A 23,938-nucleotide genomic window follows, 5' to 3' on the forward strand; every position below is an offset into this window, starting at 1 on the left:
TCGTTGCTCTCGCTCTCGGTACCACCACTACAATACAGTCTTAAGAGTTTCCTTCCGTTCCCGATTCGAGGCTTTCTGGTTCCTTCACTGCCCGGCAGCTGCACAACCTGCCCACAGCTCCTGGCACACATCCCTTATTCATTGTTTCTTTTATTCCCTCTCTCGATTACTTATATCCTGATGCAATCATTTCGTTGATGGCAACATAGGGTGAGGGATAGAAACGAGGCAGCTTATTCCTCATAAATATAACAAATCTTACTTTTTTATAATAAAAATTATGTCTTTTACTACCCTTCTATCGAAATTCTGAACCTCTAAATGTAAAAGTCCAAAGAGGATTTACTTTTAATTATAAACGCTTGGAAAACAGCACATCTGGCGTGATGGCGCATTTACCTCGATGCAAAAGGGGAACGAAAATTCTATCAACCACCCTCACATTTCATTATCTGGCCAAACTACACCCACAACGATTGTTGTGTTTGTCCCTCTAGAATATATTGTCGCTCGATCCATTTTCCATTTCACGCCACCGATACACCAAAATCCCCGAAGGAAATCGTGGCCCGAGAAAACGGCCAGATGGCTAGAGAGCGGTACGTCCCTAAATGGCAAGGACTCGTCGCTAACACACACACACACACACACACACACACACACACACAGTTGTATTTCTTTCCATTTTCGTGACCGTTTTGCCTATGCTTAAGCTTAAGAGAAGAAATGCAGAACATCCGATTCGTCTCACGTTACGGGGATGGGCCACGGGGATTCGTCGTCTCGCACGCATACAAAGGACGAAGGAAGTGCAGGAGAACAGCTGCGTTCTTCGCAGTGGCTGTGAAGAAACGTTCGAGTTTCGCCTGGGGTAGCCAAAAAGAGAGCGAAAATCCCAACACAACGTCCCAGTTGTAGCAACCAAACAAATACGCTAATGGCGACGGAAAATGCAATGCATTTTTTGTTGTAAGTTGGAAAAAAAAACACCCAAGCCCTCCCTGCAAGCCAACGTGTGACAATATTGGCACAGAGGGATGGAAAAAGGCAGCCTTTCCGACCCGGTTTGAACGACGCCGGTAAGGAGCGACTGATAACCCGTGTAAACCCGAAAGCGAATAAATCTAACGTCGCGACAAGGCCGCAGACACTGCCATACACACCGGAATGAGACCGGAGACGGAATAATAATTGATCGTACCGTGATCGTAGTAACGACATCTTCAAGTGAAAGAAATGATCGAGCATTATAGCAACGAGAGAAGAAAAAAATGGCTCGCCGGGACTGAGACTGAACAGGGTAGAAGAACCACCTGGCGCCAAATAAAAAGCCCCCCCCGAGTACCAGGGAGTTGACGCCATCCACGATTGGTGGGAAGGAAGAAAGTAAAACGTTAAGTGAAGTAATGAAAATTGTTGTAATGCCACACATCGCATCCTGGCCGGTGGGCGATGGCGGGAAAAGGGCCTGGAATTAATTACCGTCCGGTGGTTTTGATTGTTTGCCGATAAGTATGGCGACGGCGGGCATCACACATCGGGTTATCTTAGTTGATAGGAATCACGGTTGAAAGATCATACACTCACAGCGATCAGTATGCTGGCACTTTTTTCCAGGAAGTGTAAGTGCTCGTGATCGACGAATCGGGTGGTTACGGTGGTCGATTTTTATTTGTTTCAAACCATCCAACCAAATGGAATATGGAGATTTTCCGCTCAACAGAATTGTGCAGAGGATCAGCCAAGCCTGAAAAAAAAAAACTGACCAGTGGAAAGAATCGCTCCAGCCAGCCGAGAATGGCTTCCTTTCCTATGGTAGTTCATGGTGGTCCATCGTCCGTTACGGCACGCTACCCATCATAATATTTTTTAACACACAAACCCGTCCAACTTTAGGGTTTTGCATTAACAGACGACGCTTTTCCCCCTTTTTTTCCCGACCCGTGTATATGTGTCCTCTCGACTGTGACGCAACACGATAACCTCACGTTGGTAGTTGTAGTTGGTAAAAGTCGCTTTTCCAAACGAGGGAGAAGAAGCGAAACAACAAACGGCAGCAACAACAAAAAAAAAGTTCGTTACAAAACGGTTACGCGTCGTTTGCGCTTAGGGGGTTGTTGGAAAACGGTGCAGCTGCCGCTTGCGTGCCCGTTTCTATCCCAAATGCAGCGCCAAAAATCTTACCCTACTAGACAGAATAGAGCGAACTACGAGTACCCGGTCTTCTAACGGACAAGAGTGTCGTGAAAGAATTTGGTAGTGGATTGGCCTAACCCGATAAGGGTGAGTGTATGTTAAGATCGAGATCATGCTACTAACCTAGTCCCATGCGTTTCTTGATCTTCTTCAGCACCTTCATCTTGTTCTTGATGGGTGAGAAGATTGTGTCGTTTTTCTTGTTCTGTTGCTGCTGCTGCTGCTGGTGGTGATGCTGTTGCTGCTGGCACTCGACGATTGCGGCACCGGAACTGGTCACGTTCAGTACACCCATATAGAGGCCTATATTGTCCACCCCTTGGCGAGGCGGCACACAACGGTCTACTAGTGGAACGTTACTACTGAACCGCCTGAACTACTTCGCCAGTTATCCGATGGCCAGCTTGCGAGTGTTTCAATTATGCAAACTGTGCGCACATAATAAACCTTGTTAGAGGTCTCTCTAGATGCAATATGACACCAACACGCACGCACCTTCCAAAAAACTTTCACCCGTTTCCGTTCTCTGCGAGGAAAGTCTGATTTTTTGTAGGAGTCCGTATTTATTTATGTTTTTTTAGTTTCAACTCCCAGCTAACGCTATGCGGCCACTACACGCACACAAAAGCTTTAACAGAAAAAAAAGCACACGGTTGCACACATAAACAGAAAGCTACAAATTTTTTTTTCGGGTGGCTCTCACACGGTACCCGACCGAGGTGATGGGAAGGTGGAGTTCGCGAAAATGCGAAATTGGCGATCGGCGAAGAACGCGAACTTTGGCTTCTTTCAACTTTCCGCTTCTTCCACGGGGCAGGCGTGCTGTCTCGCTTGCTTGCGTCTCTTAATGCGTCCGATGTTGATGCTTACTACCCCCCTTTCAAAAGGGTGAAGAAAAAAAAAACCTGGGGAGGGCCTGTTTCGTGCGCTCTTTCTCACTCACTCGCCGTGTTAACCGCGTCTTCACCGGGACCGGAATTTCGCGATCGTCACTGATTTTTCCCACGGTTTCAAACTCCGCACACACACACAAACACACATACATACACGCACTGCACACCCTTGCTCTTCCTGCTACTACCGCACACAATGTTGTAACGCGGCCTGAGCTGAGCTCTCCGATGATGGCCAGTTGTGTTGCGCGAGCAACACAAACTATCTCTCGCACCGAGGAAGCAAAAATAGGGGCGAGAAGTTGGTTTAGCTTTGTTTTGCTACCTTCACACCTTTTACACGATCGACGATCGTTGTCAGAGACTCGTGTAAATAAACTTTTGTCTCTTAAAACAATCGGTACGTTTTGATGCACTTATACCGTTTTTGGGGTCGGTTTCGAACGGTTAAACTACTACACGGAATTACTTGACTCCGGCAAAGCGCGATCGAAGGACGGATTGAATTTGCTAACTCAAGTACGGAACCGCGGGACAACTACACAAACTATGTCCGTACCGGAGAACGGCGTGAGATGAAGTGACTGGCTCGATGAGCACGACCTGCGTATGTCGACTCGCTGCCTCACTGCGAAAGATCGCGCTCTCGCTCTTGCCCGCACGTTTCCTTCTCTCTCCCTCTCTCTATCGCATCGCATTCGCTCTTTCCCACCCCTATTTTCTATGCACATTTTATGTGAGATCTATACCCTTAAAAGCTTCTCCAACATTGCCGCTCGGATCGGAAACACGAGCGCACACAGCCGGCCATTACTGTCTCGCTCTCACACCCATGTGTAGGGTTGCTCTCTTTCCTGCATGTGCAAGCATAAAACCGACCTGCATGCACGCATATCCCGTGCCGATGCGCTTCGAAGTTACGGCCGGTCTGCCCGGCACCCTTCACCCTCCTTCCGCACCAATAGACAACCCATGCACACACACACACACACACACACACACATAAACACCGCGACAGACAGAGTTCCATCTGCTCGCTTTCATTATGCTGTCTCTGCGTGCGCTTACCTTATTTTTAATGTCTGCAGCAGAAGGTGCGGTACGTATTCGTAGGTGAGCTCTTGCATCCCATTCCCACCCGTGTACATCGGCGTACTGGAATCTTTCTAAAATTGTTTTATGTCTTTTTTTACCTACCCCGCCACTCCCTTCATCCCTGGCGCTGTGGTCTAGAATTCCTGTGGATCGTCTCACGCCCGCCAAAGGTACATTGGGTTGGGGATTCCCTCGTTAAGCATCGCTCCACGAGCAAAGGGGAAGGAGGGAAGGGGGGGGGGGAAGATACACCAATACTACTACCCTCCACCCCATCAAAGAGGGTAATAAGGTCTGGCCTTTTGCTAGTTACTCATTCTAAACAGCGAAACGCCAAAACACACCCCACTTCGTGTCCCACCGACACACCACCAATTTCGTTCCCCGATTCGGTAAGAGAGATCGCGCGATCGTGATCGAAACATCAGCCTGAACTGTGTTCCGCGTTTCTTTGCGGAGAAAAGCCTCCGTCAGCTATCCTTTCTCATATATGAGGTGCCGTTTTGTGGCTGTGTGTGCCGTTTTCCGTTTTCTCATCGCTTTCGATGATCTTTCTTCTGTTGGAGGTTCCCACGGCGGGTTAGTTGCTTTCGTTGGCCAGCGAGAAGAAATGCCACCGAGCTTATACACTAACGGTAACGATGCAGAATTGCTAGAACCCGCTTGGGCACAGCTCTGCTTAATTTAAATGAATGCTAAAGATGCACTGTACCACATTTAGTGTGTGCTGAATGTGGAAAATGTTAGAGCTCCGACTCTTCTGACTGTGATGCGACTTCGAAGACCACCCAAAAAAGAAAAAAATGGTGATATTCCAAAACCCTTCAACCCATTAACAATCCTGAACGTCTGATTCATCTTCAGCCCGGTGAGCTACACCGCGGGACAGATGTAATCTTAAACAAATCGGTTTCCCTCTACCAGAGAACCATTCCTTTTTCTCACATTTATCGTACGGCTCACTGTCCCCACGGCTCGGTTCAAGACCACTGATACACACTTAACCGACGACCCTAACACACGGAGTGTTGTCCGAGAGTAGCAAGATTGTGTTGCTCAAAACTCCAGCTACCCCAGCCCTTGACCACAGGGACAGCACCATTTCGGTTGTTACTTCTAGTTCAAAAAGCCGTGTGAACATCTTCAGATCATGTATTTTTCATGTTTCTCCCATAAGGTGAACCGAGCTTCGTGACTGACCAGGGAACCCGTACAGTCAGTCGGGCCCTTGCGTTTGGAGACTTTCCAACAAAAAAAACGAATCGTTTTCTATTGCCCGATGGAACTACAATTTCCCAGGGCCTTACTAGTACCGCGGCAAGCTTAATCCTCGTTCAAGATGCGTTAAAAAACGCCATCGCCATCGAGAGAGACAGAGAGAAGAGCGAAATTTCAATGTGTGATGAGAACCCAGCAGCGGAAGATGATCGGCAGGAACAACAAAGCCCCTTTACTCGCATCCAACCACCATTACACCATTGCAGGAAATGGAGGAAACTCGACCCTGAGAAAGTCTTTCATTTAATGGTGATGCCTTTTGCCTAACTGCGAAAAAAAGGTCTAAGGTGACGCTCCGCCATCGTTGGTCCACGTTCAGAAGCGATCGGACTAACCTAGATATTGGAGCGGACAGGAAGGCTTACCTTCTTCACTCCGCTTCCAGTATCAGGGTGCTTAACGCAAGATTTGCAGCACTTCAGATAACCGGACGTGGCATTTAATCGATTCCTTCGCTTTCTTCCTTCTTACAGGTCTAAGCTGTCTAGGGGAGAGGGAGCAAAAACGCTAATGGATCTCGTCTGTTTAGATTGCTGTTTACGTTTTGCTCGACTTTGCACCACCAGACCAAAGTTCCGCCGTTCCCGCCGGCGGGAAGACATATCGATCTGATTCGATGAGATCAAACTAAACGATCAGCTTCCAACAAAGTTAGCATCGAGCCAAGATTGTGGTGAATCATCTACAAACGGGATGTGATAAATCTCGGCTGCCTTGAGTCCCGCGGTCGGCGGTTGATCCAACAGCGCGATCAGCGATCATATGATTTTATATCGGATTTTACGAACTTCTAATAGAAACATGTTTCCCGTTCGGTTCCCATCGGCTCCTAACGCTATAGCCAGCCTAGCGTGCGACATCTTCATCTACCGCCGTCCAGATCAAGCTGAAGCGAGCGAAAACATTTCCGATTGCTGTAGCTTCGAGACCTGTAGCACTTACTTTCCCACGGTAAGAGCAGTGCGAGGACCTCGTACGATTGCGTCAACTTAAACGCCGTGTGTCCTCTTTGCGGTAGAAAACGGTAATAATCGCACAAAAAATCGTACCCCAACGTCACTTTAACCGAGGCCACGCTGCTCTCAGCGTAAATGGGAACTCTTTTTGTCATAGGTGTAATGATGGAAAATTGACTCCATCATTCCATCGATTGATGAATGCGCGTCTCGTGACAGGGAGGCCTCAGCAAGAGCGCAACAAACAACTTGGAAAAAAGTTCAACGAGAGTTTAGTTTTTACCTGTTGCTCGTTTGAAAGGAAGCAGTAAAAAAGTGGAAGTTGTTTGTAATGGATTATTTATGTTAGCTGTGGAGGGGATTTTTTGTTGGTTTAGTACAGAAACGATTAATTTTGCAATTTACTCCGAGACAGGATAAATTATGGACGAATCCGTTTAGCTTTAGACCCAAAGCCCAGAGTAGACAAATATACATTAAAATGACTGGCTCAACATTTTATTTATAAAATAAAACATTTCGTTTGACTCTACCTCAACTAACTATTTGACTAGAAATTCATCTTTGTGGATTATTAATAACAGTTCAGGATTATTCCGTATCATTCTAGTGACGTCATCAGCAATGTTTTCCATGATCTTGAAACGTAACACACAATAAGAGTTCGTCGCCGTCATTAAGTTTAGAAAAATGGAGAATTTGATGCATGAAAATCTAATAAAAAAACGACTAGCCCCTAACGGAACACATTTAAACCCCGTATAACATGAAGAACTCCACTTTTAAACCCACCCTTTCACACCTTGCTGTATGTTCCTCAGCAGCATTATCACCGTGCATATAATTGCCTCTTCTGGCTGCATGCCCTCCCATCGTTTCATCTGTTGTGTTTCAGTTGGGTAACGGAGAACCTTCTTTTCCATTGTACCGCCATGTGTGTATGTTGAGTGCTTTCCAATTAAACGATTTTTTTTTTCTCTGACCAAATATTGATTTTCCCATATCCAGCTGCTTGGTGCATGTTATCGGTTGTCGCACGCTAAACGCAAAGGTGTGACATACCGAGTCAGACAAAACTACCGCTTACGCCTACATTCGTGTAAATACTTTTTCACGTCATCACTTTACCCAAAAAGACATCTGATCCTCGCGCATTCGTGCGTGTGTTTGAGTTTGATGTTGATCAACGGGCTAAGGTTTCATAAAGGTGATTTTTAGGGGAGATGATTTGAGAGAAATTGAACGACCTGTGGGTGGTGGTAAAACTGACTTAAAGATTCTCCGGGAGTTAAAAAAAAAGCCCACTTTCTATCACTTTTGATGATTTATATCACAACTGGTGGCTGTGTTGTAACATGTTTATGGCATTTCTATGAGATCCAATGTCCAACTCCCTGCCCAGAAATTGACACTTCCGACGCAATCCAGGTGTGTCTGTAAAGTTGCCGAAGGGGGTCCAAAATGTAGCGTCTTCACTTGGAGCCTACTTTCCCACGCGACCTTACACCAACAGCCCTTTTTCGGTATTTGTACGTTGGGGAAGCACCGAGTTGCATACCGAGTTGGGGTATTATAAAAGAAAGCTTCACCCTACACTCCCCCTTTTGGATGGTCTACGCGGGCGTGAAGGACCAACGATCATCACGAGTTCTTCCTGGAACGAACGTAACGCACGTTCCGGAATTCCATTCAACGGCAGGAATGTCATGGCAAACCCACGATAGCCGGCTGTCCACACCATTCAGCACAAAGAACAAGAGAGGCTGGGGTGGTAAAAAAAAAGAAATTATACACCCCTGCTTCTTGGGGGTGGTAGATGTACACACGCACGCTCGCTAACTCGCTCCACCCGCAAACCGTGGTACGTGGTTTGTGAAGGAGGACAAATCTTCTCCAAAGCGACAACCACGGCAGAGAGCTGTCGTGCAGTATTTGCCGAAGGAAAGGCGTTTATTTTTCTCCCTTCTCATCAATACTCAATTTTCAAACGTCCGCTAAATGCCATCGGGGCCTCCCATCATTAGCCCCTTGGGGTTATGTTTGCTTTACCTCCCGCATAAAATTGTCTGCACCCTTTGTTAATGGTGTGTGTGTTTTTTTTTCTTCTTTTTCTACAACCTCATGCTGCTGCTCATTCATCTGTCTCCCTCTACTTCTGAATCGTTATTCAATCGACCATCTCTAAATACCGTTTTCGTCGAATGTTTTAATATATTTTACGCCGCCTGCCATCCGTCCGTGAGTGAGCGATGAATGGAGATGACGAGCACACGATCATCTGTGTAGATCCTCGTTCTCTCACTCTCAGGCAACACCTCTGTAATGTGCTTTAGTCGCGAGATTATACGTAAAGTCTCTCATTTTTCCATCGTTTCATCATCCCCCAAAACTAAATCCAAACCCCCATATCACGACCAAACATCGAAAGAGCTCGACGACGATCAAGCAACCCCAACCCCTTTTCCCTTTTCCGGCCGATCTTTACCAGATCAAAATGCTGCGCTCAATAATAAACAGCGCGACTAACACGCGAAACAAACACACCAACAATAAAAAGGGGTAAATCTCACAAATGCGCATCGGATCTGGCGTACCGCCGCTTTCAAAGTTTTCGCGTTCAAAGTCCGAAGACGGGAAAAAATAATAATAACAAAAGCCCACGCCATTAATTCGAGAAAGCCAATCAATTAATAACGATTGCGAGATTTGATCGTCTTGGTGATGTTTACCTTTGATGGAATTTGGGAAACTTAATTTGGGCGGTTTATTCGAACGCCCTTCAGTGATCGTTTTTAACTACTTGAAGGTGGCAGCAGCTATAGTTTATTTGAAATTTAAAATAAAAATAGACTAGAATCCTCTTGCATTTTAAATGTAAATGAGTTTATTTTGGAAGAAACATAACCCAAGAAAACTATTCCCTATGAATGAAATTGCGATAAAACGTCTTTAACCCTCTCTCACCTTCTAAAGGTTCTCTCTTATCCTTATGTATTTCTTTCGAGCATCTCTCGTTCGTCAGACGCCAACCGTGACCTAACAACCTATTCGCGATGATTCACCCACCACAATCTCGCCACCAATCATGAATGAGTTCTGGGGATGGTGGATACAGGATAGGATGCCTGCCGTTGGTTGCAGGTTTTTTCGTGGTGCAGAGATGCAGAGAGAGCAAATCAAGTTTCGTCGTGATCAGGCTGAGACCGGTACATCACGGAGCAAAGATTGGCACGATGACCACGCTGTTCGCTTGCGAAATCGAGAATATCTTGCTTTAGAAATGACTTCATGCTTGTATTGCAACTCGTATGCCCTGGTACTTTGAAAAACTGAAATACGAAACTTTGCTGTAAATTTTATCACAGTATCACAGATATCAAGTGCAAATGCTTGTACTTTGTTTCGTTTATCCATCTCACCAGTTTGTTACGGTATTTAAAGATATTTAATAAACTTCCCATCATCTAGGGTCCTTACTTTTGACCACAAAGACTTCATTTTATTGTGATTGTTTTGAGAATCTTCTATAAAAAAGCTCGCATGCGGTGAAAACAAACTACCAATCATTTCCAGCCCTACATTAATGACAACACGCGACACAGCATGAGCAATAGTTTTAACGATTGAGTCATTATTGGTTCGTTTTCTGCTCGTTTCTGCTCGACCAAAAAAAAACCAAGAACCATAAAATATGCTCCACGATTAAGTGGTACCTTCTGCTCGTACCAGAGTAAATGACTGCGGAAGGATAAACACCTTCGCCGTGCATTTTAAGAAGTTGAAAGAGGCATCGTCTCACCGGTTCCTAGCCGTAACGACCTGTAACACTCATCAAAATATCATTCATGTCGGTCTCACGCGACATGTGAGAATGGTAGAGGGAAGCTAACGGAGAACGAATATCAAAACCCATCAACCCGACCCACAGAGGTCCAGGGTCTGATGCACTTCACCGCAGTGCTAATGCAGACATGACTGTTGCGTCTCTTATTATTCTGTTCGCTGAAAATCTAAAGGAAGACTTCGTACGAAAAACCCTTTGTTCGGAATGAAAGTCGGCCCATCGGCCAGACCTGGTGAATGAGAATCGGCACTGGTGTTACCACATCACGCGTTTCTGCGTCACCTTCCCAACCGGGGTCCATGGGGGACTTTCGTTCCGTTCCCTTGTGGGCCCCTCGAGGAGAATCCACTGTGGGAACCTCGACCTACCAATTCTTAGACGTCACCCGGGGAAATATACTGCAGTTGCGTCTATTGCAAATGCTGTAAGCTGTGCCCAGAAATTGTTTCCGCCGTCGCAAGGTCTCGTACGGTCACCAACCAATATAGAGACACACATACACATACTCACTTGCACGGTTCAGCGCCGTGAGACTCTGGATAACCGTAGGTGGAAATGGACTGCAGAAACGACACCTTTAGCAACGTCTGGGGCCAGAATAGTGTACGAACATGTAAACACACTGGAATCCTCCTCCAACAACCATTCTGTCTCGCTTATACTCGCAACCTGTGATTTTACGAACAACGTGCCTACCGTGGACGTGCGATGGATAAAATTATACCTTTCAACGGTACACAACGAGGGAAGAGCGGTGCAAGAAGGCCCCACGGCAAAAGGCCGAGGGTAAGTGAGCCACCCAAACCGCCCCTACCAAAAACATCCCTGGCTTTCCGTTACTGTCACTCCGTGCTCCGTGAAAGAGGAAGGGAGCAAGTGTGTGTGTGTGTGTGTTAACACTTCGGGACGACCCGACGGACGGTAGCACAGCCTGAAGCCTCATCGGTTTTATGCATGGGAAAATATTTTAATGGACGAATCGTGGCAACTGGAGCGCAACTGGGAACGACCAGGGAAGGCAGAGGATGGCCCGCGTAAGCACATGATTGATTTTTCGTCCACACCAGGCTAACTTGCTGGCTTGTCGCACTTTCTGCTCGTCAATCGCAAAGTCATACCGACAGCCGTCTCGACTGCCATTAAGCTGAACCCACAGCAGTAAACAGAGGAGGCTTGTGGTGTTCGTGGCCTTTGGGGGCTTCTCAAACGACACACTAACTAAATCACTTTACGCGCACTAAACTATTCTCTTCCTCTCTGCCGTTTAACACTGGCAGTAACGGGCGAGATTGATTGTTTCCCCGGTTCTTCTATCATCTTTGATAACTTGTGCCACTGTGGGAGATGCTTTTCATTGAAGACATTAAGTAAAGTAAAGTAGTAAAGTTATTTATTTTTAATATTGGGCTGAACTGCTGAAAATGTCCTGATGACAGCTCTAGACATCTGCTTTCGTTCGCCGAAGCTAAAGTTTTGTGACAAAAAAACCCTCATTAAAAATTACCGGTGTTTCAGGAACATTTCTGTCGCAACCCGCAAAAGTGTATTGCAGTTTACTAAACCTGCGTGTGGCGTAAAAAATATACCAAAACTTGTTGCAATCCCGGTATTTTCTTACAACCACCATAACAATCTCCATTGCACACCAAAGTGATGTCGGTGTCTTTGCTGCGAAACCGCGCTGCGTTGTGGAGCCTCCTCCATGTTGAGGAGGTTAGAGCTAGACGATGCACGCCACGATGACATCAAATTTGGCCGACCTCCGAAGAAAAAGAAAGGAAGGAGAAGCTCTCGCATTCACCTTTAGTTACTTCGGTCGGTTTTCGCTCTATTGGAGGCTTCGAAGTGTATGCGTATTACGTAAGAGACGCCACGGTTCCCACGCGATTCGCATTGCGGCCGGTCCAAAATCCACCACACCGCCGTGACACTTCCCAAACCTGCACCGACCATGTTTGCTGCTTTCAGCTTCGTGCTGATGATGCCAATGGCTGGTCTCACTAGCGTCGAATAATAAGTAACTCTAGCGAATTGGTGCGCTCCGTCTTCTCCCTGCCTTGTCTCCCAAAAGACAGCAACATTTCGGAACGTTCTTAAGACCCTCGTGACTACTAGACAGCACACACACACACACATAAGGGGGGAGAATTTTGAGCCTTCTCACTCATTTTGATTGGTGAAATTGGTTTTCATTACCTGTCAATTAAGTTTCTCAGCCGTGTCGACACTGCGGTTTTGTCTTGGGAGTTTTGTGTGCATCTTTTTGGCGGGGCTGCCAACGAAAAACCCTTTACTGCTGCTACTCGATAGTTGGAAGGAGCTTAGGCTAGAGCTTACTACGACGGAGTCATTCCTTCCTTAGATTTGACAGTTGCTTTTTTCTTGGGTGGGAAGCAAGAACGCAAACGATTTGATTAATAATACCCTCACTAGCTGCTTTAGCAACGAGCGTTGCGGGAAGCCACCTATTTGACAGCCATGAACGATGAATGGCGGGGGGGGGGGAGAAGGGGTTGCTATGGATGGATCATACTGATCAACTTAATCGGTCGGATAATTAGCAATTAGGTCGTTTCTGCTCCCGCTTTTGCTCCGTTCGTGGCGCAGGAGTAGAGGACGTCGTAACTTCCGTGATTCCGTGCCATCCGAACGAAGCAGCCACGATCACGATGATGAGGAAAGTGCCGTGGGAATATTCGGGGAACGTGATGATGGGCAGAATAAATCTACCACTGCGAGCTCCCGATACAGGAACGAGTACAGCACACACACACAAAAAAACACTCGAAAATACCTCGTGTGCGTGATTTTCATCGCTTGAAGTTTCATGAAGTTCGGAGCTAGTAAGTAGAGCCTACTTTCACTAACCGACAACAAGCCACAAACCACAAAATCTTAGGATTCCGAGGCGTTTTTTTTTGCAACACATCTTCTCCGGGTGCTTCGTTAACTATTTTTTTAAAAAAGGAGATCTCAACCCCAACCTCCCACGACCTGAGATGAGAAAGTGGCCATATCACGAATTCGTTTTCGTTGTGAAGAAAACACCCCACGCTTGATCAATCAAATCTGAACGATCCCCGAATAGAAAGGAAACTGATTAGCCTCGACGCATCGTGTTGCCCTTTTGAGCTTGTTTCGCTTTTTTTTTTTTTTGAGGGAAAATACAGCTGGCTCCATTGCTGATTAATGATGAGCTAGCCGGATGATTGGATGAACAGCAACGTATAGTTACTGGGGATATAGACACACCGTGAACTAATCTCGTTGAAACGCTTCCATATTGTGTTTGTGTACCTTGTTCTTCTTGGCTGTAACAATTTGATAGGTCCCACCGTCTAATATGGGCTGTTTGCAGTGCTTGATGATGCCACGTAGTTGGATAGTGAATCGGCGCCGATGTCACCAACCTGGCCCGCCGCTTGTGTATCACTCAAACGTATATTTTCTTCTCCGTGTAGAGACTTGTGCTGAATGTAAAGAATGATAGTTTCCTATTATTTATTTGCACGTTACATGGCATTGACTCACCACCAACAACTCGCCACCAAGAAACGTGAACATATTTGCATGCTAGGCAAAAACACTCCGTGAGCACCCCAGCTAGAGCTAACTGGAATGCACTGAAGCATCAACAACAACAGTAGCTTTAAGCAAAAAACTATACATAGACACCAGAGCTATCCACTTCACCAAGTCCCAGTGGAGACTAAATATCTACGTCAAAATATAAATTATTTACCTCACCGATCCGGTTAGTGAAACTAAACCCCGAGCGTCAAAGCCGGCGGGACGGAAACATTACACTGCACACCACTGCAATCGGCCCGTGCCGCGGGGGAACAAATGGGGACAAGCATTCCGACTTCACAAAGCACCTGTGTGTGGTTTCTTTCACGTTCCAGCGCACCATATATTGTAGGTCAAACCGGACCCGCAGCAAGAAGCAGGCGACCAGCTGCTAAAAGGCTTGCGGGACAAGTGCGCTTTTGCATGAATCATAACGTAATGGGAGTCTCTTAGCCTTTTGCTCAAATCCCACTGGATGCTGGAAGCTCTCCCTTGCCGGCAACACTTCAACGCCAAACGATCCCCTCTTTACGATCAGCATCCTCTTCTGCGCCAAGTTTCGCTTCTGGCTAAGTGTTCGAACACATTCTACAGCTACTTCGCGACGAGTTGCTGACGAACCGCTAAGAGCGAAGCGGTTTATGGTAGTTTTTGGCACGTGTTAATAACCCCTTCGCGAGAAGTACTGTGTGGCGGTGAGCTGGGCAGCATTATTAATAACCGATCTCCACTCCACATTAGACCCGCGCGGTAAGTGCCTCAATCGAAATGGCGATAGTTGATTGGAATGTTGTTCCTGCCGTTGCAAACCGATTCGGTACGTTGCCCCCCCCCCCCCCCCCCCCCTTTCAGTGCTTTTAGCTAGAGTTTTCGACGGAACGCCAACCAGACTGCCTGTCGATGGTCAACCTCACCGTCTGGCTTACAGGTGTCCAGCGCGGGAGTTTAAGCGTTTCGGGAGTGTTACTTGAGCTAGAGTTTTTGACATCTTTCTGTACAAGGCAAGCAGCATCGGAATGTCTAGAGTTCGGTACGAATTCCGCAGCACAGCGCAGATGATTCCAAGAATTGCTTTGTACCAACAGCTATGCTTGCGTATTTCGGTACTGAAGAATCACAATTCAGGCCTGTCCATCCAACTCAGTTGACACTTTACGCTACAATGTTCGACCTGACGCAAGCATAAAATCGATTCGACATCTTTTCAGGTTCATCAACTTGTGCAATGGTTCATAAACGGTGCATCTCACTATTGTTATCACGTGCGACCGACCGGCAGGATGACCTGTGCACCCTCGCCCCTTTCTTGGGTAGTGTCGTGTGGCCAAAAAATCTGCACAAAAGAAGTGCATCTTCGAATGCACAAAAGACGCATACGGTCTCCTCCGAGCCATTCATATCGATTCGTTCAATTTTACAAAAAAAGCAGAGATTTTTATAAATACCAAGAACGTAAAAAAAATCACTACGGACAAGCTCCAGAAGAATACATTTTCTCTTTTCCTTCTATCACTTCTCGTCAAGCCGGAACATCATGACATGCAGCATTTCATACCTCAACAAGCACCGAGAATGCTATCACAGGGGTGCCTTTTTTATGCTTCTATTTGTACCTTTCAGCAAGAAGCAACGAAACCGGGGACGATACTGTGAGACATCTTCGCCTACTATTGAACGCGATCCCAATTTTTGGAACGCGCGACCTTTCATGATCACCAGAGCACACACCTTGAGCATTTTCCCATGGATTCTCGGTCGCTCTGTTCGGTTGTTTACTTTTTCTGTTTTGATTCCAGTCCACTAGTGCATTGTTCTGTTGTTCCTGCAGCGGATTGAAGGAAAGTGCATCCATCGGGGAAGAAAAACCCTCCTACAATCGGTGCCGGGAGAATCATTAATATTTCGATCCATTTTTTCCTATACACACACACAGCTCCGTGACGGGACCGATTGCTCCCGAACGCTGTTTTTGCTTTTATGTTGGTCTGCACAAAACAGGGAAAATGTCATCAAACTATACTACAGGGGACGTCGTGCGCGGGAACAGTGTTATTGGGCGAATAATTTATAGCCTTGTACCTGGGTTTTTGAAGGAAAAAATAGCAAAGGGAGAGATCAAAGTTTGAAAGTTCACACAGTTATGTTTAGAATTTTAATATTTTTGTCTCTAAATATGGAAAAAAGTCCCTTTAAGTATGGCTAGTTTTTTTAGAATTTAAAAAAAACTAATTAGGAAGAACAAAACACAACAGCTGTCCATAGCAGTTAATTTACACGAGAAACAAAAAAAAAAGATGAAAGGTATAAACGAAGCCCAGGGTTAGCATGAAACAAGACTTTCAGCGTTCGAAAGTAAGCCAAAGACACAGAACAAACATCGTATTTCCTATTTTCCCAGGATATTAGGAAACTCCCTCACAAGTTTCGCCTTCATCTGGCGCTACGGGACTAATAGCAAACGGTAATACAAAACCATAAAACCAGCGCCGCTCGCTGCTAAAATAAACTTTCCCATTCTTTGTCCGCCCACCATTAAACACTAAACAAACTCCCTTTCCCAGTTGAAGCCGAACGCCATTAACCGTCACCGAGATGCAAATTCCCTCACATCTGGCCCTAATCGGAACACGGGCATTTCCGGCGATAGATTGATTTTCCCAGCTACCAGCGGACCGAGCCGAGCCTAGGACTTCCCGTTGCGGTCAGGTACGGGATGTGCAATAAAATCCTACCAGCGCAGTATCGATGGACGGTTTGAAACAAAAGGAAATTACACATCCTTCTGTCAAAACACGACAAATCAACAGCCGTCGAACGCTGGACGAGTGATAATCTTCGGTTTATCCTGTTTCTAATTATCATGTTCCTTCTGTGTTCGAATGGAACGGCATCGATCTCGGATGCGATCGCAACAGCAACAGCAGCAGCTGCTGCATGGTTGCATATCATTATCTTCTAACTGCGGGAGAAAACATCACCAAAATGTCTCGGGTGTTCAGGTCTTAGGAAAGATCCTTCTAGGATGTAAATTGCCCTGCGTACCTTTTCGCTGCCAGATGTGTAGGTTTTTTTTCTTGTTCATCAAACTTCTTACTTTTCGTTTTTTTTCCAAAAATTGCCCATAATTGAAGGAGCAATCAATATCACCTTCACGTTTCGCAGGTAATTCGTCCCAAAGGTAATAACATCGCATCTCTGCATTAACTGATCCTGCCCGTTTGCATGTGTACAAGAGGTCAACATACGGTGCAACAAGGACGACCGGAAACTGGATTTTGGATGGACGATCGTCGAAAGAAACCCTCCGAGACCTCATGGACCAAGGATGCGGAAGTATCGGAATCGATTCACCGTATCAGCAGGAAGCAGCGGAACAAAAAGGTGAAAAAACTGCAAAAAGCAAGGAAGTAGAGGAAAAGGACACAACGCAACGAGAACGAAAGGAAGAAAAAGTGAGCAAATGCTAACACCAATCTATCGACCTTTACTTCCGATCTTCGCCGTCTGCGAGAAGATCGTCTTTCTTCAGCGTTTTCTTTGCGGATGTAGGGGAAATCCTTCTTCCTTTCAGCTATTCGCTGCATCCTTCGTACTTCCGCACTGAACCCAAACAGCCCTCGAACGAGCAGCAGCAGGAAAGGAAAACCAAGGAAGGATCCATTTTACATCTGCGCTCACCCAATCTACTTTGCACACAAAATCCTGAGCGATCGAAAAAAAGCGGAAATTTCCTCTTCCGCTCCAAGCATTAATTTAATTTCGAGGAACAAACGACGCATAGGACGAGCTAAAGTGGAACTGACGGATAGGCGAGAGCGAAGGAAGGAAAAAACAGCAGATCCAGCACTCACGCCCTACCAACTAAATGGGAAGGCAGGAAAAATGTCTCAAAAGCGACTCGCTGGATTGAGGGTGGAACACACATTGCTAGAGCCTGGCAGTATGTAGAGGGATCTTTCTTTTTGGGCGATCCCACTAGCATCGCCAGATGTTGGTGTGAGGATCCTGGATTACCCAGTCCTGTTTCGTTTTAGGACGATTTGATGCAGTGCCCTCGCTGTGTGATGCCTGGTGCACGGCGGTGCCGTGGGAATGAGCTGAATTTTGTATTTCTAGCGCGTTAGGAGGAGAAAAACTTTCATCGCCTTGCTCTGGTTAAGACACAGATGCATAGGAAATTAAGGAGGAAAAAAAACCTTAATGAACTGATTCGTGACATGGAACAAATCCATGGACAAGGTGCAACCGGAAGCGGTTCGAAACGTGAAAAACCCCATGCAAGTTTTTTACTGAGAAGAAAGTTGTGGGAAAATTTTAATAGAAGCGTGCTAGAGATGAAGATAACTACTCTTTCCCAAGAATTAATTCACTCTTACTCCTTCCCCATTGGGATTCAATTCTTTTAACTCTTTTGAGAGTCTTCATAATCAAACTCAATCTGAGGGAGTTGCTATTCAACAGAAAGGTTTGAATCGCGGAGACTTTTTACAACTCTTTTGCGACTCAAATCGCAGAGAGTTGATACAGCACTTTTGAGACCTGTATTACATTACTAAGAAATACTTAGTAATTGTTTAAGAAATATTTAATCAGACTCTCAACAAAGTTCTCTGCGATCTGTTCAACAAACTCTTTGCGATATGAATTCTACTTATGACTAGCAGTTCCCTCAGAGTGTGTAATTACAACGATTTATAAAACGAAGTTGTTAAAACTTTCTGCAAATTCATCCAGACTCAGTACGCAAAACACAGGGCAGAACAAAAGATGTAGTGTAGAATTCAGAATTTCGAAAGATCGGTTGTTATTAAAATTACAACAAACACAAAATTAATAAATAGACAATACGGCGCATAAAGTCTTTAACTGCAAAGTCAACCCTATAACTACAGTAATCTTCATCACATTTTTGTTTGTATGTCCTCATAAAAATATAATTTCCCCACAAAATCCCTGCTGCATTATTCAACAAACTTCTCGCGCATGGCACCACTAAATTGGCAAAATAATTTGCACAGTACGATGCGGTACAACGCATCCCGGACATAGCGGCCGGAATTAGTTTCTCAAATTAATTATCTCCCTACACCCGTAGCACCCTGCCGAGCTAGTTTTAGAGTGCAAATCGCACCGCACGCGCCTTTGTGGTTTAATCAAACGCGAATCAATTAATTTCCTAACTCGGGAAATGTACGTGAGAGCGTGCGCGCGCGAACCAATTAGCTTTCACTTGGATAACCATAAGGAAGAAAAGATCAGACTCACGTAGTTTCGAAAATGTAACTACCCATGGAGAGGTGGTTCACGAAGCAAATGTAGCACAGCAACTCGTGGTATGCAAATGGATTGATTTAGTTTCGATACGCGTACGCTCGGGTTAATTTCGATCGTGCTGATTAGTAGACAAATATGACGATCACGACAAAAGCCAGAAACTATTCGCTGGGTTCATGGTTAAGAGCAAATTATTTCGCCGTGATCTCAGGGTAAAGGTTTCCGCTTGAATGTATGTGGACTATACATTGTATTTTAAACTGCTGGTCCTAAGGCATATGGGTTGTACCCGTTCTCACAGTGATCATCGAAATGGATTAAAAAGCTTTCATTTTTAACTCGATTTTTCTTCCATAAGTTCACACAAAAAAATATTTCCATCAGGTAATGGGAAAACCATCGTAATATAAATCCTCTGTACGTCGATGAAGGTATTGTGCGAATTGCAGAGTCTCATAATGAAACGCAAACTTTACTTTGAAAATCTTTAAGAAACCCAACCGAGTCTTAGAAAATCGCAAAACAAAGCCCAAGATCGATCTTGCGAAAGCAAGAAATTGTTCGGAGTACTTCAGTCTGAAAATCTATTTCGTAGCATATAAAACGAACGCTACAACAACAGTACAGCTAGCTCTTAAGGCGAACCCTAAAAACCACCTTTCCTTCCCTAAAACACATACCTTATACCCGGGGACAGCTGTTTTTTGGGATTTCGTTTTAATGAAAATATTCTCCCTCCGATTGTGCTCCGAAACATGGGAAAAGGGATCCGAATCTTTTGAGTGCAAGCACCATTCCTTGTAAGAGTACGCTCCAAGTGTACGACGGACGATCGTCCTTCCACAAACGATCCTGTGACAGCGTATCCTGATCGGAACGTATAGCACTGGCGTGCGACCGATACCAATCAATTCGCTCGAAAGGGAAAAAGGATTTCCCTCGGAGCAGAACGAAGACCGTAAGGACCTTTCTGCGTAGTGAAGCTTCTCGCTACAAGGCATATGTGCGCTCTCCTACAAGAAGGATCGCCAGCAAAAAAGGACGCTGCTAAAGGACGAAACCACAGGGAGAACGAGAGTGCCAAGGGAAAGGAAAAATAAAACTGATAGCAACAGCCGGTGCTGGCAGCAGGCCAGTGAAGAAAAGCATCAACAACAACCAAAAAAAAAAAACTCTAAGCCACAATTATATGCTGGCATCGTCCGGTGCCACGCGACCCCCGACCAATCAGGAGCGAGCATTTCGGAACCGGCCGCACTTATGCTGTTCGGGGTTTCCTTTCGTCTAAAACCGCGTCCCATGGGTTCGCTCCGTAGAGCAGTGGATCACACAGAGTCGCCTAAAAGAAGCAGAAGACGAACTTTAGAAAATAAAGCGCATTGCTTTAGAGTGCGTGTGCGCGCAGATGTTTTACATACACGGATTCCCTTCGTTTGATTCCTTCACTTCCACGGGTCCCTTTTGCTACGACGCGCAAGGAACAAGGAAATGAGATAAATGAGAAAAATACGATTGATGGCTGAGGATGGATGATACCTGAAGCGCGCAGTGCAGTTGCTGTGGATCAGGCATGTCTCGTCCTTGCTTGGGAAACAGCTGGACCCTGAGCCCTGAGCACAGACAAACAACAGAAAGACGAACAGAAGAAATAAAAACAAGAAAAGAGCGCAAAAAGCACCTTGCGCCTCGTAAGTCAATGTTGCCAAGATCGACAATAGTGCGGACGAGACGAGGACGATCGGGGCCGGCTGCTGCTGCTGCTGCGTCAAGATCCCTCTATACGATCCTCATTAACGGGACACACCGATGGGCGCACGCCTCTCATCAAATTTACTTTTGTTGCTTCTTTGCTTTTGTCTCGTTCGGTTCGCATCTTATGCGCTTCTTATGATTTTATGTTGCTCCACTTCTGAAGCACCGGCGACACGCGCCATGTGCAATTTTATTATGCCACCGCCACCACTAACCAGCCATCGAGATATATCGGAACACAGTCAACCGCGTTCAAAATTGTTCCTCAAAAAAATACCAAATAAAACCCGAAAGAAAGAAGCAAAACTTAAGCAACCAGCAGTCGCGTGGGTCGTTTGCCGCCTCTGATGGGGCTCCGGTTCCGGTGTTGAACAGCTGCCGAAAGGCGTGCGCGTGTGTGCAAACATTAACCCCACGAAAGGCCAAAAAACCCGTGGCGACAAGGGTAGCAGAGACCCAGGCGTCGATGATATGCCAATCGCGTCAAGCTGCGTCTCTGTCGTCCCATCGCAAACATTTAGCGTTGGCCTTTTTGATATTAATGTTTGTAGTTTTCAATATTTTTTTTTTTTCGTTTTTCGCTCTCTGTCCCATCGGTGGTGATCGCTACCACCGTGATCGTTTAGCACCGGGCTCCCTCGGTTAACTTTGCACCGGGCTGATAACGATGTGACAAGGTGTACACCGTCGCGAGCCATTCGCAAGGGGCAAATAACGTAACCGCATTTCAGCAGGCGCATCAACGCGACCCACATATATCCATCCAACGATCGTCAGTTTTTATTACGTATCCAATGTTTTTTTCATACAACATTTTGAACGCATTTTCCTTCAATTCTAGTTCCCTTTGTTCGTCTATTTATATTTACTTAAGGGAGAAATAAATATACTACTAGGTATGTCTTGTCCCACATAAAACCAACATGATATCAGACGGAACAAAACTTAAAACACGACACAAACCGCCCTCGCGAGGCGCTGCCGATGCCTTCCTTCCAGTCTTCTATCCAGACATTTTATCCACAACGCCCAAAAACTGTCAGGAAAAGTAAAATGACAAACTATCTACACCGGCAGGACGGGAGGGTTTATATTTATACTTACCACACCCTACGGATAACTCCAAAAACGTATTCTAGCGCATCAGCATACACTTTCACTGTCTAACGTGCGGCGTTTTGCGAGCGGACGATTCAGACGATCTATTTTCAGGAGACACATTTATGATACATGAGCACAAATAAAGTAGAAAGGCTTCCGAGAAGCGTCCATCAACGCGTTTCCCTGCCCCGGAACATGGTTGGGAGGGATAATAATTAATGCGTGACTGGTTGAGCAGAATGAACAGTGCTTAAAAATAGCAATGGAGAGAGTTGAATACAATATCACGGTAGTTTTAGCCCCCAGAATAGCATAGTAGTTGCTTTGCATCTCGCTACATAATTAGGCGCAGCTTCTTTGTACGTTGTTTTGAATTATATGTGATACGCACAGAGCGAAATAATTATAGTGCAACCAAGCGTTAGGTAAGCTAGGCTGAAAATTGTGTATCATTAAATAAAACATAATAAATATGAAATTATACAAATGAATAGAAATTAAACCACAGAGTCTTCTGATCGCTAAACGTCTAAACTCAACAATTACAACAAGAAAACTACATTTTCAAGACGTTGAAAGTAAATGTATAAGATATTGTTTTAATTTATTTCAATACGCAATGATTTCGAGGCCATGTGAATATGTATACAGAACTCGATGAGTCCTCAGCATTCACGAGTGAAACGATTTATAAACGACTCTTATATATCTTGTTAGGGTTGTTCAATTGGGACAGTCCAGAAATGAGACGACACCGGTGTCGGTCTTTAAACGCAACTTGAAGACCTCCTTTAAATGAAAACGCTCCTTAAACTATCGGAGTACTACCATCAGTACTACCGTGCTAGCGTTGGGACCATCGAGAGCTTCATTTTATCTGAAAAGACCTTTTTTAAGAAAATATTCTGCTCAAACGGATCGAAAAAAATCATCGCAATGATTCAAAAAGGCTTGAAAATAAGTTGAAAAACACTCAAAAAACTCAAAACAAATTGAATCAGTCCAAAAACTACGAAGATATTGTAAATAAAAAATAAAAAAAACATAGCGCATGTATTCTTATTTCGCTCACTGTAGACTGAATGTATACTGATGCAAAATTGGTATCACTCTGGTAATGAAATATTGATAACACAACTAAAATGTAAGCTCCTAGTAACTTTTTTGATAACCACCTCTTTGGCGTCTTTTTTTTTTTAGCACAGTAATATGCAGTATTGCCTATAATTATCAACAACAAAAATATACAGATGGTCTCCCATCAGCGATCGCACACTAAACGATCGTCCAAATATTTTCAACACCTTGCCAACCAAAACCGCGAACGATTTTCGCTTAAAAGAGGTTAAGGTTTTTCTATGCTCGATCTGGAATTGGCAACAGATGCAGATGCATCTGATGCCCAGCAATGCAAACCGAAACGACACATGCTGTCACGTTCCGACATCGCCAAAAAACGATCGTGGCAGTCATTTCCGCGTGCCGTGCCGAGTGATGGATTTTCTTTTCACGAAACGCAATCAACATAAAAGGATGGAACGGTCCGCAAGCAAGAACCATGGCCATATGCCACGCGATCGAATGTGTTTCGCTATTTGTGCTGCTGCACATCAGCAAGGAACACGTAGTTATCCAGTCCCTCCAAGATCATCAAGATCAATCAATAGTATTTGCGGTTTTGCTTACGTGTGCTGTGCAGCATTTCTTTTCTATGCGGCGTGCTCAATTTACTTTGCAAAGATCTTATCCCCTGTAAGGCTACATCTTCAGGATGAGTAGAAAGAAGGCCACGAGGGAAGAATAATAAAGCAAGGGCAACTACTGGCGCACGCCAGAAGGTGTCAGAGGTACATCATTTGGGTTTTTAAAGTTTTCCTTCGTGTCCCTTTCGCTTCGTGTTCTTGTCCATCTGCTCCTACTCCTGATGCCTGACGATGTCTAGGATTTCAGCCATTTGAGCTGACATTTGAGCTGAACAG

The 23,938-nt window shown here is 45.2% G+C and overlaps 3 protein-coding genes across 4 annotated transcripts in view; 1 reads left to right on the plus strand and 2 right to left on the minus strand.

The window, feature by feature from the left end:
- Positions 1-23,938, minus strand: part of LOC126558879 (uncharacterized) — a 553,494-nt gene that overhangs the window by 358,499 nt on the left and 171,057 nt on the right. The gene's annotated exons all lie outside the window — the stretch shown is intronic.
- LOC126558878 (uncharacterized) overlaps positions 1-23,938 on the plus strand; it is a 521,842-nt gene that overhangs the window by 313,000 nt on the left and 184,904 nt on the right. The gene's annotated exons all lie outside the window — the stretch shown is intronic.
- LOC126557224 (protein neuralized) overlaps positions 1-23,938 on the minus strand; it is a 34,037-nt gene that overhangs the window by 2,948 nt on the left and 7,151 nt on the right. The window contains exon 1 of one of the 2 annotated variants that reach the window (XM_050212926.1): positions 2,320-2,574. The exons of the other annotated variant lie outside the window; for it this stretch is intronic. Within the exon in view, the coding sequence (XP_050068883.1) occupies positions 2,320-2,491 (172 nt within the window). The 5' untranslated portion in view covers positions 2,492-2,574. Of the gene's footprint in view, positions 1-2,319; positions 2,575-23,938 lie in introns of those variants that run through there. 2 annotated transcript variants of the gene reach the window in all.

This window comes from Anopheles maculipalpis, chromosome 2RL, assembly GCF_943734695.1.
Source record: "Anopheles maculipalpis chromosome 2RL, idAnoMacuDA_375_x, whole genome shotgun sequence".
Lineage (NCBI taxonomy): Eukaryota > Metazoa > Arthropoda > Insecta > Diptera > Culicidae > Anopheles > Anopheles maculipalpis.